Genomic DNA, 15,623 nt, shown 5'->3' with positions numbered 1-15,623 from the left:
ATTTTAAACAGTCTTTCTACTTCATTTGGTACGTTCAATATTAATTTTAAACAGTCTTACTTTTAAACAGTCCTCAGGTTGTGACATGTTGTTACATATTTAGCCCCAAGGTATGGTCTGTCTCCTTCTCCTAGGACTAATCTCAATTTTGACAGATCATCCAATTCCTTGAAATCTGGGGTTGTTTGGCTTAGCTTGTTGAATAATATGTTTCTTGATGTGTTGAATTTTTCGCATTTTAGGAGGAAATGCATTTCTGTTTCAACCTCGCCAGCCAGACATTGATCGCATATTCTATTCTCTCTAGGCTGCCAGGATTTCTTGTATCTGCCTTTTTCAATTTCCAGTTGGTGGTCGCTTAGTCTGTACCTGGTGAGGGTCTGTCTCTGTTTTGTGTCTCTGATGGTCGTGAGGTAGTCTGCCAGTTTATATTCTCTTTTTAGGGCCCGGTAACATTCTAATCTGCTTTGGCTTTCGGTTATTTTGTTCCAATGTTCCAGGTAGGTTTCTTTGCATTTTTTAATGATTTGGTTCACTCGGATTGGTGTTTGGACGGCTGTGTTGGTCTGGGGCTGGTCAGGGTCCGGCTGAGTACTTAGTTTCAGTAGCAGCTGACTCAGGGGACTCTTTTCTGGGTTTAGCTCTTGGGTCTGAAAGGCTTTGAAATGAAGGGTGTCTGGGGAGCTAGATTTGAGGTGATTTAGGAAGTTTAGTGCTCGTTTTTGGATGTTTATTATCAGTGGGTATCTGCCTAGTTCGGCTCTGCATGCATTTGTTGGCGTTTTTCTTTGGGTGCGAAGGATGCTTCGGCAGAATTCTGCATGTAGGGCTTCTATTGTGTGTTTTTCCCATTTAGTGTAGCTTTGGTGATTTAGCGGGCCCCATACTTCACTACCGTACAGTGCAATGGGCAGGATTATGCTGTCAAAAATTTTGAGCCAGATTTTGATTGGGATTTGGATGTTGTAGAATTTTCTTTTTATTGCATATAGGGCTCTTCGGGCTTTTTGTCTCTCTCTCTCGCTCTCTCCCGTGTCTCCCTCCCTCTCTCCAGTCTCTCTCTCTCCCCAGTGTCTCCCTCCCTCTCTCCAGTCTCTCTCTCTCTCTCCCGTGTCTCCCTCCCTCTCTCCAGTCTCTCTCTCTCTCTCCCCAGTGTCTCCCTCCCTCTCTCCAGTCTCTCTCTCTCTCTCCCCAGTGTCTCTCTCCCTCTCTCCAGTCTCTCTCTCCCCCAGCATCTCTCTCTCTCTCTCTCTCGCTCTGCCAGGTTCTCTCTCTTACCGTACTTGTCCCCGTCCTCCGCCTTGGCGTTGATTTTCTTGCCCAGGACCTGCACATGTTTGCCGCTGGTGCGACTGTAGAGCTGGTAGGTGCGGATGAGCCTCCTGCTGAGCCGGTCCGTCTGCCTGGTCTGCTCCTTTACGTGCTGTGTAAAATTAGGCGGTGACTGATAGGTTACCTTTAAAGAAAATACAATATACAATACACGTGTACATTAAACCATCACAGATACAGACAGCCGCCTTCAGACCGAGGCACCGCCTGTACGGGAACTTCCCTCGGTCCAAGAATATTGCCTCCTCACTTCTATGCTTCTTTAAAATATATTTAAAAACTTTAATCAATTAACAGAAGGCTCAACCTAGGAATAGTTTCATTTCTCAGAGGACCCGGTTGTGCAAATCGTTTAATAAATTTAAAAAATGACTCGTGCCCTCCCGATGTCTCTCTCTCTGTCCTGTGGAATATTATATTAATTGTTTATCAATGTATCTCAGTGGCTGTGTTCACTGGGCGGGTGCGCTCGGGCTGGAGGGTGTCTGGCCCCCCGGCCCGGGGCTCGGGGCAATCAGAGAGCCTGTTGCCGAGGGCGGTCTGACATCGCCATTCCTTCAGTTACACCGAGACTTCTCCCCGAGCCCGCACAATGCCGGCAATGTCTACCCGCCCGCTCAATGAGACAAACATGTGGAACAGACCGAGTCTGAAAGATGTGTCTTTCTGTGCGCCTGTCGGTCGCTCCGTACCTTCCCAATCGGTGCACTCTGCGCCCCCTCTCCCGCTCTTCCTGCAACTTTTAACCCCCACATCTACTCTCTCCGCCCTTTCACTCCATCTCTCCCTCTTTTATCCCTGTTTCTGTCCCTTCTTTCTATTTCTATTTTTCCCTCTCTTGTCTGTCTTTGTTTACTGCTCCGTGCAGTTTCTATCTTCCTCTCTCTCTCTCAGTTTCTCTTTCTCAGCCTCTCCTTCTCTTCCCCAGCCTTCCTCTCCGGGGCTCTCTCGGTGTTGGACTCCAGCCCAGCTATTCCCCCAGCCGCGTCTCCTCTCCCGGCCAAGTGTACACATCATTGTCTATTCTGACACTGAGAGCGACCCACATGCACTCAGCTTCCAGTTAAAAGCTCCCGCATCAATTTGTCACCGACCCTTTGAGAGACAAGCGATCAATATGTTCATTAAAAAAAAAATAAACACACAAATAACTGAAGGAGAAAGTAAACGAGGACACCAACCTGCGCTTGGAAGCAGAAGGCCAGGAACTGCAGGCACCTGTGAATGGACAGGGAGAGTTAGGGAGCTCTGACATTCACACTCAGGACACTCGCAAACTTTTGCAGACTTTAACAGTAACGGAATAATATTACGAATAACGAGATCTATGTTAGTAAACAATACCCGAGCCAGTCAGTAACTCACAGGTAGCTGAGGCGTGTGGAGAGAAGGCGCATCCTGGATTTTAGGTGAATCTTGTTTGTCGCAGTTTTTGTTTTACTGAATGCTTGAAGCGTCAATAACCAAAAAAAAAAATTACAGATGGTATTCCTCTAATCTGCAAAGGGGACTCCCTGGAGCCGGCTTAATCCAGAGGGTGATTCCTGACACAGGGACAGGAGGAGTGAGCGGCGGCGAGCCGGGATGGAGCCGCACCGAGGTCCCGCTGCCCTGATGTTCTCGGGGTGGGGGGGGGGGGGGGGGGGGGGGAGGCGGAGAATTCTGTGTGGAACCCAGTCAGAGAACTTGGAGTTGGGGGAAAAAATGGTATAAAGGGAAAGAGTCAGGTCACACAGAGAGAGAGAGAGAGAGGGACTGGTGCAGACTCGGGAGAGTGGAGGGAAGGGCAGCGGATTAATGTGGGAGCCCAGCACAGAGTGAGCACCGCATCCAGTCAATGCTGCCTCTCTCTCTCCTCTCTCGGTTCTGTATTTTTTCTGGCAGGGATGAAGTCTCGGGGTTTTTTTTGTTGCAGACTGATCAACGCCGAGTCTCTCTCAGGGGGGAGCGGTGTCCGAGAGGTCGGCCCCCGGTATTCTGACAATGTTTCTCTGGCTCTCACAGTGTCACCGGTGGAGCCGCTTGAAGCTTCTCTTCCTGGAGGCTGTCACACCGAGTCTGTACTTGTTCCCCCTCCCCTCTTCAAATCGCCTTCTTTAAGCAGGCAGTTGATATGCAGCAAATCCGCTCTCAAGACTGTGAATTTCCCCCCAAATCTGGGCACTTTCGCCGCCCGATTCCTGGTGTTTCTGACTGCAGCTCTCGGCAAGCTCCTGCTCTTGATCCAGGTTTTCACCTTCAATGCAGTGATGAAATCTTCCTCTCACACATTCGTTGTGGGAGTAGAAATGTCCCAATCCTCTCTCTCTCTCTCTCCTCTCTCTCTCCCCTCCCTCTCTAGCCCGCACCAATGTCTAACCGCTTGTGAGCTTTCCGCGTTCGATCTCCCAGGCTAAACACGGGCGAGCGGACCTGCCCCCTCCGACCCAACAATGGTTTAAATAGAGCACGCACACCTGTCTGCCGGCCGGCCCTGCACCCGGGGCAGCGCTGGCTGCTCCTGGCAATGGCATTCCAAGAGAAAACATGAAGGGGGAAAGGGGGAAAGGGGGCAGTGCGGGGCGGGGCGGGGATTCCATCAGACCCAGCAACTACTGAAGTGTTCTGAATCATAAGGAGAAATGTTTCAGTACATTTAGAGGATGTGTGTCTTTAAAATGATAATTTATTGGAATTTCACTGGATCACTTACACTGTCACACACTCAGTCACACTAACAGATATTCACTCTCATATAGAGCTACATACTACACAGACACACTATACACGCATGTATACACTATATAAGATAGATAGAAAGATAGATAGAGAGACCGACAGACAGACAGATATATAGAGATAGATAGATATATAGATAGACAGATAGATAGTTAGAGATAGATAGATAGATAGATAGATATAGATAGGTAGATAGAGAGATAGATAGATATAGATAGGTAGATAGAAACATAGATAGATAGCGAGGCCGATAGATAGAGAGATAGAGTTAGATAGATAGATAGAGAAGATAGATAGAGAGATAGATAGAGCTAGATAGATAGAGAGATAGATAGAGAGATAGAGATAGATAGATAGAGAGATAGAGATAGATAGATAGAGACCGACAGACAGATAGTTAGATAGACAGCTAAGTAGATAGAGATAGATAGATAGTAGATAGATAGATAGATAGATAGATACCGATAGGTAGATAGAAAGATAGATATAGATAGATATAGATAGATAGATACACGTGGTGTTACTATAAATGGATTTTAATTTATTGTGATGTCTAAGATCAGGCGCGTGTTATTGTCCTGAATCTAATTTTCATTTTCAACATTTGAAACTGGTATTTTAGGTGCCTGTGTGTCCGTGTGTCTGTGACGGGTGTATATGTGAGCAGCTGTGTGAATGGGTGTGTACCTCAGTGTTCACGTTATGTAAGTGTGTGTGTGTCACACGACCAGCATGTCTGTCTGAATGAGTGAATGAGGTAGAGTTTCTGCATCTGTGTGTGCGCGTGAATGTGTGTGTGTGAATTAGTTATGCGTGTGTGTAAGCGTGTATTTCTGAGTGTGTGAGTCTATGTGAGTGAGTGTGTATGTATGATTGTGTGAATGAATGTGTATGAGTTCATGTACGAGCGTGAATGCGTGTGTAAATGAGTGTATGTCTGCGAGTGTGAGTATATGTGTGTGAGTGTGGGAGTGTGTATGTAAGTGAGTGTGAGTGAGAGAGTGTGAGTGTGAGAGTGTGTATGTGAGTGAGTGTGAGTGAGAGAGTGTGTATGTAAGTGAGTGTGAGTGTGAGTGTGAGAGTGTGTATGTAAGTGAGTGTGAGTGTGAGAGTGTGTATGTAAGTGAGTGTGAGTGTGAGTGCGAGAGTGTGTATGTAAGTGAGTGTGAGTGTGAGAGTGTGTATGTAAGTGAGTGCGAGTGTGAGAGTGTGTATGTGAGTGAGTGTGAGAGTGTGTATGTGAGCGAGTGTGAGAGTGTGTATGTGAGCGAGTGTGAGAGTGTGTATGTGAGTGAGTGTGAGAGTGTGTATGTGAGTGAGTGTGAGAGTGTGTATGTGAGTGAGTGTGAGAGTGTGTATGTGAGTGAGTGTGAGAGTGTGTATGTGAGTGAGTGTGAGAGTGTGTATGTGAGTGAGTGTGAGTGTGTACCCACCCTTCTTCAGGCGGGTCAGATACACCTTATCTCCCACCAGCCCCGCAACCTTTCTGTTTATCTCGGTTTAGAGCGCGCTAGCCGCAGAATCTGGTCCAGAGGGCAGCAGCAAGGCCTTTGTGTGCCAAGTATTAACATAATCGTTGCTTAAGAAAGAGGTTGTGATCAGCCCGAATTGTAATATTATTGACGAGATGTATGAAATGTATGAAATGAATTGTAAATAGGTCGGAAAACGAAAATACATGAATTAAACCAAACTAGGGACTATCTGTGTCTCCTGATCCCGACAGGACAGTGAGAGGCGATTGTTTTTTACAGAGAGAGGGAGAATCTACAGCACAGAAACAGGCCATTCGGCCCTACTGCTCTGTGCTGGTGTTTATGCTCCACACAAAACCCCCTCCCATTCTGCCCCCCACCCCTCAGGTATGACTTGAGATCCTGGGACTATTTCCACTGGAGCACAGAACGCGCTCAGAAGAGATTGGAAAGAGATTTTTTAAATTCTGAAAGGTTTTGATGGGTGAACAGGGAAAGGCTAACCTCCTCGGGTTGGGGAGTCAGTGAGGAGGGCTCATCAATTTAAAATTGTCACTGGGGGTGAGGGGAGAGGTTAGGAGACATTTCTTTAAAATTGAAAGGTACTTTTCAGGGTCCAAGCACCTGGAGCGCCGTTTTTCAATTGAAACTGTTAGGTACACCCAAAAGGAGAACTAAAACACTTTAAAAGAGGTCTGACAGGGAGCTCACCGCCAATCCAGTCCAGACTCTCCCTGGTGTTAGACCATGAGTAACCGGGCATCACCCGAGTTTACATTAGACTCATGCGTTCCGCCTTCAGTGAGTGAGACCTGTACAGGTTGGAAAACCCACAGGCTTTGCCAATGCGGCTAGAGGAGGTAATTTCACGTTCATTTCATGGGGAGGTATATTACGTAGGGGGAGAAATTCGGCATGTTAGCGCCTCCCGTTAGCGCCGTTAGTTCCAGCACTCTTCCAGCCACCACATCAAGCTGGAGGCTGGCTGGTCAGAGACAAGGGTTATCCGCTTTCCACCTGACTCATGACTCCCCTCCACAACCCCAACACTGCTGCCCAGCACTCGTACAATGAGAGCCATGCTGCCACCAGGATCATCATTGAGCAGATCATCGGAATGCTCAAGCAACGGTTCCGCTGCCATGGCCGCTCGGGAGGAGCCCTCCAGCACTCGGCTGAGCGGGTGTCCCTTTATGTCGTGCTGTGCTGCATGCTGCACAATTTGGTCATCATGAGGGCCCAGCCACTGCCACCAGGCATAGCTGTACCACCTCAGGAGGAGGAAGAGGGAGAGAAGGAGGAGGAGGACTAGGAGGAACAGCAGTGAGGGAGGAGGCAGCTACCCCATCGGAAGGATGGTCTGTGACCACCTCATCAGACTGCGGCTCCAATAAACCCCACATCCCGGTTGATCACCACATCCCCATCATTCCATCCATTTCACATGTCATATCACAGCGCAAAGCTGAAATGAGAGACAGCACAAATTCTGCAAAATTCAATTAATAAGTTTATCAACATTCAGTAAACACATATATACAACAATATTGACTAATCACACTTGTTCAAACCCTTACTTCCCCTCTTTACAGTGCCTTTTCCTAATCTACTGCTCCTACGTAGTGTCTCCCCAATGGCTGCAGCAGGGCTGGTGGAAGGCTGCTGAGTGTCGGTGCCACAGGTTACAGATGGTCTTGCAGGACGCCCTCGACCAGCTCTGGGCCTGGAAGGCCCGGCTGTAGACTGCACCCCATCAGGCTGGGCAGCAGCAGTCTGGGCTGGCTGGATGACGGGCAGCGACAAGGGCAATGGCGAAGTGGCAGTGGTGGGAGCGGGAATACTGTCATCCTGAGAGAGGACAGCAGGTTCCTGCTCTACTGACCCACTGCCACTCCCCTGGGGCAGCACCAAAGCACCCCTACCAATTTGCTGGAGCACAGATTGCTGGGCTGCTGCGACACCATGAGATCCCCGGTGGACTGTGGTGGACCCAGTGATGATGGCAACAGTCAGAGCTTGTGTGGCATCAAGCTGAGACTGCATGAGAGGAGTCTGAGACTTGATGGCATCAACCATTGACTGCATTACAGCACTAAGACATTGTGCTGCAATGGAAGCTGCCACATCGCCCATGACACGCGGCATGAGGTCTGGGTCCCCACGGTCTCTCTGGGAGTCCACCATCCTTTGCAGATTGCCAAGGATGGGCTCCATGCTGTGCGCAGAGCTCTGTGCAATGTTGGAGGCGGACTCCTCCAGACTCCTTACCATTGCCGACAGGCTCTCGGGCACCCTTGTTGATGCAGCTATCATCTCGGTGTGCATGCCCATCGCCCTTCTTGTGAACTCCTCCCCATTGAGGTCCTCATCTGAGTCCTGTGCAGCAGAACTTGCGCGTGAACTCGCCCTCTGGGGAGCTGGCTCCTGAGCTACCCTTTCCCCCTGGCCTTGCTGCAGCCCGCTTGTCCCCGGTGCATCACCCAGTGCAGACCCCTCTACTAAACCTGCCCCTAAAGATCGCGTAGTGCCAGTATCAGAGGTGGTGCCTGCGGGTGAGAGATGCAGTGACGCAGTGCTTTGTTCCTCCTCCTCTCCTCCTTCCTCACTCTCAGTGGGAGGATCAGGGACAGGCTGGTCAGCTGGTTGCTGATTAACTGAAAGCATAAAGGCACAAGACTCGTGTTAAGGTGAGGGCAGGGGGGCAGAAAGGGAGCAAGGAATGCAGATACATCCTGGGCCACTTCCCTCTACATTGCCCTGAAGACCTGGGGCAATGGTCTCCTGCCAGTGGCCAGGAACAGCACTGCCCTTCTTCTTTCAACTGCCCCAACCAATGCCTCCAATGCCTGGTCGCTGAACTGGCGAGCTCTCTCCCCGGGACTGGGATCATCAATGAGGATAAGAGGTGTAGCTGTTGAGTTGTTTGGAGGTCGCCTTCAGGACCAGCAATGTGGAGAATGAGGTTGTGCAGAATGCTGCAACCTCCCCTTTAACAGCTGGAAGGAGCCAATGTGAATGATGAGTCTCGATTGCATTGCACCTGAAATTGGTTATCGCTCTGTGTGTAGCGCCCCGCTCTGTGTGTGTAGCACCCCGCTCTCTCTGTGTGTTTAGCGCCCCGCTCGCTCTCTGTGTGTAGCCCCACTCTCTGTGTGTGTGTAGCGCCCCGCTCTCTCTCTGTGTGTAGCCCCACTCTCTCTCTCCGTGTAGCCCCGCTCTCTCTGTGTGTAACGCCCCGCTCTGTGTGTAGCCCTGCTCTCTGTGTAGTGCCCCACGCTCTGTGTGTGTGTAGTGCCTCGCTCTCTGTGTGTAGTGTCCCACTCTCTGTGTGCAGTGCCCCGCTCTCTGTGTGTAGCCCCACTCTCTGTGTGTGTAGCGCTCACTCTCTCTGTGTGTGTAGCGCCCCGCTCTCTTTGTGTAGTGCCCCGCTCTCTCTGTGTGTAGCGTCCCGCTCTCTGTGTGTAGCGCCCCACTCTCTCTGTGTATGTAGCGCTCACTCTCTCTGTGTGTGTAGCGTCCCGCTCTCTGTGTGTAGCGCCCCACTCTCTCTGTGTGTGTAGCGCTCACTCTCACTGTGTGTGTAGCGTCCCGCTCTCTGTGTGTAGCGCCCCACTCTCTCTGTGTATGTAGCGCTCACTCTCACTGTGTGTGTAGCGCCCCGCTCTCTGTGTGTAGCGCCCCACTCTCTCTGTGTATGTAGCGCCCCGCTCTCTGTGTGTAGTGCCCCGCTCTCTGTGTGTAGCGCCCCACTCTCTCTGTGTATGTAGCGCCCCGCTCTCTGTGTGTAGTGCCCCACTCTCTGTGTGTGTAGCGCTCACTCTCTCTGTGTGTGTAGCGCCCCGCTCTCTGTGTGTAGCGCCCCACTCTCTCTGTGTATGTAGCGCTCACTCTCTCTGTGTGTGTAGCGTCCCGCTCTCTGTGTGTAGCGCCCCACTCTCTGTGTGTAGCGCCCCACTCTCTCTGTGTATGTAGCGCTCACTCTCTCTGTGTGTGTAGCGTCCCGCTCTCTGTGTGTAGCGCCCCACTCTCTGTGTGTAGCGCCCCACTCTCTCTGTGTGTAGCGCCCCACTCTCTCTGTGTATGTAGCGTCCCGCTCTCTGTGTGTAGCGCCCCACTCTCTCTGTGTATGTAGCGCTCACTCTCACTGTGTGTGTAGCGCCCCGCTCTCTGTGTGTAGCGCCCCACTCTCTCTGTGTATGTAGCGCTCACTCTCTCTGTGTGTGTAGCGTCCCGCTCTCTGTGTGTAGCGCCCCACTCTCTCTGTGTGTGTAGCGCTCACTCTCTCTGTGTGTGTAGCGTCCCGCTCTCTGTGTGTAGTGCCCCACTCTCTGTGTGTGTAGCGCTCACTCTCTCTGTGTGTGTAGCGTCCCGCTCTCTGTGTGTAGCGCCCCACTCTCTCTGTGTATGTAGCGTCCCGCTCTCTGTGTGTAGCGCCCCACTCTCTCTGTGTATGTAGCGCTCACTCTCACTGTGTGTGTAGCGCCCCGCTCTCTGTGTGTAGCGCCCCACTCTCTCTGTGTGTGTAGCGCTCACTCTCTCTGTGTGTGTAGCGTCCCGCTCTCTGTGTGTAGCGCCCCACTCTCTCTGTGTGTGTAGCGTCCCGCTCTCTGTGTGTAGCGCCCCACTCTCTCTGTGTATGTAGCGTCCCGCTCTCTGTGTGTAGCGCCCCACTCTCACTGTGTGTGTAGCGTCCCGCTCTCTGTGTGTAGCGCCCCACTCTCTCTGTGTGTGTAGCGTCCCGCTCTCTGTGTGTAGCGCCCCACTCTCTCTGTGTGTGTAGCGCTCACTCTCTCTGTGTGTGTAGCGTCCTGCTCTCTGTGTGTAGCGCCCCACTCTCTCTGTGTGTGTAGCGCCCCACTCTCACTGTGTGTGTAGCGTCCCGCTCTCTGTGTGTAGCGCCCCACTCTCACTGTGTGTGTAGCGTCCCGCTCTCTGTGTGTAGCGCCCCACTCTCTCTGTGTATGTAGCGTCCCGCTCTCTGTGTGTAGCGCCCCACTCTCACTGTGTGTAGCGTCCCGCTCTCTGTGTGTAGCGCCCCACTCTCACTGTGTGTGTAGCGTCCCGCTCTCTGTGTGTAGCGCCCCACTCTCACTGTGTGTGTAGCGTCCCGCTCTCTGTGTATGTAGCGCTCACTCTCTCTGTGTGTGTAGCGTCCCGCTCTCTGTGTGTAGCGCCCCACTCTCACTGTGTGTGTAGCGTCCCGCTCTCTGTGTGTAGCGCCCCACTCTCTCTGTGTGTGTAGCGTCCCGCTCTCTGTGTGTAGCGCCCCACTCTCACTGTGTGTGTAGCGTCCCGCTCTCTGTGTGTAGCGCCCCACTCTCTCTGTGTGTGTAGCGTCCCGCTCTCTGTGTGTAGCGCCCCACTCTCACTGTGTGTGTAGCGTCCTGCTCTCTGTGTGTAGCGCCCCACTCTCACTGTGTGTGTAGCGTCCCGCTCTCTGTGTGTAGTGCCCCACTCTCTCTGTGTGTGTAGCGCCCCGCTCTCTGTGTGTAGTGCCCCACTCTCTCTGTGTGTGTAGCGCCCCACTCTCAGTGTGTGTGTAGCGCCCCACTCTCACTGTGTGTGTAGCGTCCCGCTCTCTGTGTGTAGCGCCCCACTCTCACTGTGTGTGTAGCGTCCCGCTCTCTGTGTGTAGCGCCCCACTCTCTCTGTGTATGTAGCGTCCCGCTCTCTGTGTGTAGCGCCCCACTCTCTGTGTGTGTGTAGCGTCCCGCTCTCTGTGTGTAGCGCCCCACTCTCTCTGTGTGTGTAGCGTCCTGCTCTCTGTGTGTGTAGCGTCCTGCTCTCTGTGTGTAGCGCCCCACTCTCACTGTGTGTGTAGCGCTCACTCTCTCTCTGTGTGTAGCGTCCCGCTCTCTGTGTGTAGCGCCCCACTCTCACTGTGTGTGTAGCGTCCCGCTCTCTGTGTGTAGCGCCCCACTCTCTCTGTGTGTGTAGCGTCCTGCTCTCTGTGTGTAGCGCCCCACTCTCTCTGTGTATGTAGCGTCCCGCTCTCTGTGTGTAGCGCCCCACTCTCTCTGTGTGTGTAGCGTCCTGCTCTCTGTGTGTAGCGCCCCACTCTCACTGTGTGTGTAGCGTCCCGCTCTCTGTGTGTAGCGCCCCACTCTCTCTGTGTATGTAGCGTCCCGCTCTCTGTGTGTAGCGCCCCACTCTCACTGTGTGTGTAGCGTCCCGCTCTCTGTGTGTAGCGCCCCACTCTCACTGTGTGTGTAGCGTCCCGCTCTCTGTGTGTAGCGCCCCACTCTCACTGTGTGTGTAGCGCCCCGCTCTCTGTGTGTAGCACTCACTCTCACTGTGTGTGTAGCGTCCCGCTCTCTGTGTGTAGCGCCCCACTCTCACTGTGTGTGTAGCGCCCCGCTCTCTGTGTGTAGCGCCCCACTCTCTCTGTGTATGTAGCGCCCCGCTCTCTGTGTGTAGCGCCCCACTCTCTCTGTGTATGTAGCGCCCCACTCTCTCTGTGTGTAGTGCCCCACTCTCTCTGTGTGTGTAGCGCCCCGCTCTCTGTGTGTAGCGCCCCACTCTCTCTGTGTATGTAGCGCCCCACTCTCTCTGTGTGTAGTGCCCCACTCTCTCTGTGTATGTAGCGTCCCGCTCTCTGTGTGTAGTGCCCCACTCTCTCTGTGTATGTAGCGTCCCGCTCTCATAGAGTCATAGAGTCATAGAGTTATACAGCACAGAAAGAGGCCCTTCGGCCCATCGCGCCCGCACCGGCCATCAAGCCCTGTCTAATCTAATCCCATTTTCCAGCATTTGGTCCATAGCCTTGTATGCTATGGCGTTTCAAGTGCTCATCTAAATGCTTCTTGAATGTTGTGAGGGTTCCTGCCTCCACCACCCTTTCAGGCAGTGAGTTCCAGATTCCAACCACCCTCTGGGTGAAAAAGTTTTTCCTCAAATCCCCTCTAAACCTCCTGCCCCTTACCATGAATCTATGCCCCCTTGTTATTGACCCCTCTACTAAGGGGAAAAGTTCCTTTCTATCTACCCTATCTATGCCCCTCATAATTTTGTACACCTCAATCAGGTCCCTCCTCAGCCTTCTCTGCTCCAAGGAAAACAACCCCAGCCTGTCCAGTCTTTCTTCATAGCTGAAGCGCTCCAGCCCAGGTAACATCCTGGTAAATCTCCTCTGCACCCTCTCCAAAGCAATCACATCCTTCCTATAGTGAGGCGACCAGAACTGCACACAGTACTCCAGCTGTGGCCTTACCAGCATTTTGTACAGCTCCATCATAACCTCCCTGCTCTTATATTCTATGCCTCGGCTAATGAAGGCAAGTATCCCATATGCCTTTTTAACCACCTTATCCACCTGTTCTGCTGCCTTCAGGGATCTATGTACATGCACACCAAGGTCCCTCTGATCCTCTGTCTTTCCTAGGGTCTTACCATTCATTGTGTATTCCCTTGCCTTGTTAGTCCCTCCAAAATGCATCACCTCACACTTTTCAGGGTTAAATTCCATTTGCCACTGTTCCGCCCATCTGACCAACCCATCTATATCGTCCTGTAGCCTGAGGCTTCCCTCCTCGCTATTTACCACCCCACCAATTTTCGTGTCATCTGCGAACTTACTGATCATACCTTTTACATTCACATCCAAATCATTAATGTAGACCACAAACAGCAAGGGACACAGCACTGATCCCTGCCATACCCCACTGGATACAGGCTTCCAGTCACAAAAACAACCTTCGACCATCACCCTCTGCCTTCTACCACTAAGCCAGTTTTGGATCCAATGTGCCAAGGCACCCTGGATCCCATGGGCTCTTACCTTCCTGACCAGTCTCCTATGCGGGACTTTATCAAAAGCCTTACTGAAATCCATGTAAACCACATCCACTGCACTACCCTCATCCACACACCTAGTCAACCCCTCGAAAAATTCAATCAAATTGGTCAGACATGATCTTCCCTTGACAAAGCCATGCTGGCTATCCCTAATTAATCCTTGCCTCTCCAAGTGGAGACTAATTCTGTCCCTCAGAATTTTTTCCAATAATTTCCCTACCACTGATGTTAGGCTCACTGGCCTGTAATTCCCTGGTTTATCCCTACTACCCTTCTTGAATAATGGTACTACGTTAGCTGTTCTCCAGTCCTCTGGCACATCCCCTGTGGCCAGAGAGGTTCTGAAAATTTGTGTCAGAGCCCCTGCAATCTCCTCCTTTGCCTCACATAGCAGCCTGGGATACATCTCGTCCGGGCCTGGGGATTTATCCACTTTTAAGCCTGCTAAAACTGCTAGTACCTCCTCCCTCTCGATGCTAATATGTTCAAGTATATCACAGTCCCCCTGCCCGATTTCTATGTCCACATTGTCCTTGTACATAGTGAACACAGATGCAAAAAATTCATTTAAAACCCCACCTACATCTTCTGGCTCTACACACAGCTTGCCACTTTGGTCCCTAATGGGCCCTACTCTTTCCCTAGTTATCCTCTTGCCCTTAATATACTTATAAAACACCTTAGGATTTTCCTTTATTTTGCTCGCCAGTGTTATTTCATGGCCCCTCCTCACTCTCCTAATTTCTTTTTTAAGTATCCCCCTGAACTTTTTATACTCCTCTAGGGCTTCCTCTGTCTTTAGTCCTTTGTATCTGCCAAAAGCCCCCCTTTTTTCCTAATCCATTCTCGTATATCCCTTGACATCCAAGGTTCCCTGGGCTTGTTGGTCCCACCCTTGACCTTTACAGGAACATGTTGCCATTGTATTCTCTCAATTTCCTTTCTGAAAGACTCCCATTGCTCCGATGTGGATTTTCCTTCAAGTAGCTGATCCCAGTCCACATTGGCCAGATCCTGCCTTATCATATTAAAATCGGCCTTCCCCCAATTTAGAACCTTTATTTCCGGTCCATCCTTGTCCTTTTCCATGACTACCTTAAATCTCACCGAATTATGGTCACTGTCACCAAAGTGCTCACCTACTAACACTTCTACCACTTGCCCGGCCACATTCCCTAGAATTAGGTCCAGTACCGCCCCCTCTCTTGTAGGACTTTCTACATGCTGGCTCAAAAAGCTCTCCTGTCTGCACTTTAAGAATTCTGCACCCTTTAAGCCTTTCACACTCTGACTATCCCAGTTAATATTGGGGAAGTTGAAATCCCCCACTATTATTACCCTATTATTTGCACACTTCTCTGAGATTTGCCTACATATCTGTTCCTCTATCTCCCCCTGACTGTTTGGGGGCCTATAGTACACTCCCAGCAAAGTGCTTGCCCCCTTTTTGTTTTTAAGTTCAACCCATATGGCCTCATTAGAGGAACCTGTTAATATATCATCCCTCCTTACAGCAGTAACTGACTCCTTAATTAATATTGCGACACCTCCTCCTCTTTTATCCCCCCCCTCTGTCTCGCCTGACGATTCTATACCCTGGAATATTGAGCTGCCAGTCTTGCCCCTCCCTCAACCATGTCTCCGTGATAGCAACAATATCATACTCCCATGTGTTCATCAACAACTTCAGTTCATCCACCTTATTTGCAAGACTCCTTGCATTAAAATAAATGCCATTCAGCCTTGCCCTGCTCCCTTGTGCTGTTACATATTTGCTCTGCCTTCCAAGCTGACTTGTTTTTTCCTCTATATTTGGCTGTACATCACCCCCTATTATAGCTGCACTCTGTATCCCATCCCCCTGCCAAGTTAGTTTAAACACCCCCCAACAGTGCTAGCAAACCTCCCCGCAAGGATATTTGTCCTGTTCTGGTTCAGGTGCAACCCGTCCAACTTGTACAAGCCCCATCTTCCCCAGAAGCAGACCCAGTGATCCAGGAAACTAAAGCCCTCCCTCCTGCACCAACTCTTTAGCCACACATTCATCTGCTCTATCCTCCTATTTCTATACTCACTAGCACATGGCACCGGGAGTAATCCAGAGATTACAACCTTTGAGGTCCTGCCCTTTAATCTGCTACCTAGCTCCCTAAATTCTTGCTGCAGGACCTCATCCCTCTTCCTACTCATGTCGTTCCTCTCTTTGTGTAGCACCCCGCTCTCTCTGTGTGTAGCGCCCCGCTCTCTTTGTGTAGCGCCCCGCTCTCTTTGTGTAGCGCCCCGCTCTCTTTGTGTAGCGCCCCG

General features: G+C 51.1%; 2 protein-coding genes across 4 annotated transcripts in view; one reads left to right on the top strand and one right to left on the bottom strand.

Moving 5' to 3' along the window:
• LOC147113273 (fibroblast growth factor 8-like) overlaps positions 1 to 2,729 on the bottom strand; it is a 28,006-nt gene extending 25,277 nt beyond the window's left edge. Inside the window, exons 1-3 of the mRNA XM_085994003.1 lie at positions 2,698 to 2,729; positions 2,514 to 2,550; positions 1,279 to 1,456 (exon numbers count right to left, since the gene is read on the bottom strand). Of these exons, the coding sequence (XP_085850129.1) occupies positions 1,279 to 1,456; positions 2,514 to 2,550; positions 2,698 to 2,729 (247 nt within the window). The remainder of the gene's footprint in view (positions 1 to 1,278; positions 1,457 to 2,513; positions 2,551 to 2,697) is intronic.
• The window catches only part of fbxw4 (F-box and WD repeat domain containing 4), a 606,291-nt gene that overhangs the window by 138,194 nt on the left and 452,474 nt on the right, over positions 1 to 15,623 (top strand). The window lies entirely within an intron of this gene.

The sequence above is a fragment of the Somniosus microcephalus genome, chromosome 8 (assembly GCF_052327205.1).
Source record: "Somniosus microcephalus isolate GS21.2 chromosome 8, FLI_Smic_1.0, whole genome shotgun sequence".
Classification (NCBI taxonomy): Eukaryota; Metazoa; Chordata; class Chondrichthyes; order Squaliformes; family Somniosidae; genus Somniosus; species Somniosus microcephalus.
The sequence above is the reverse complement of the archived record's forward strand: the minus strand, read 5'-3'. Positions and strand labels throughout refer to the sequence as shown.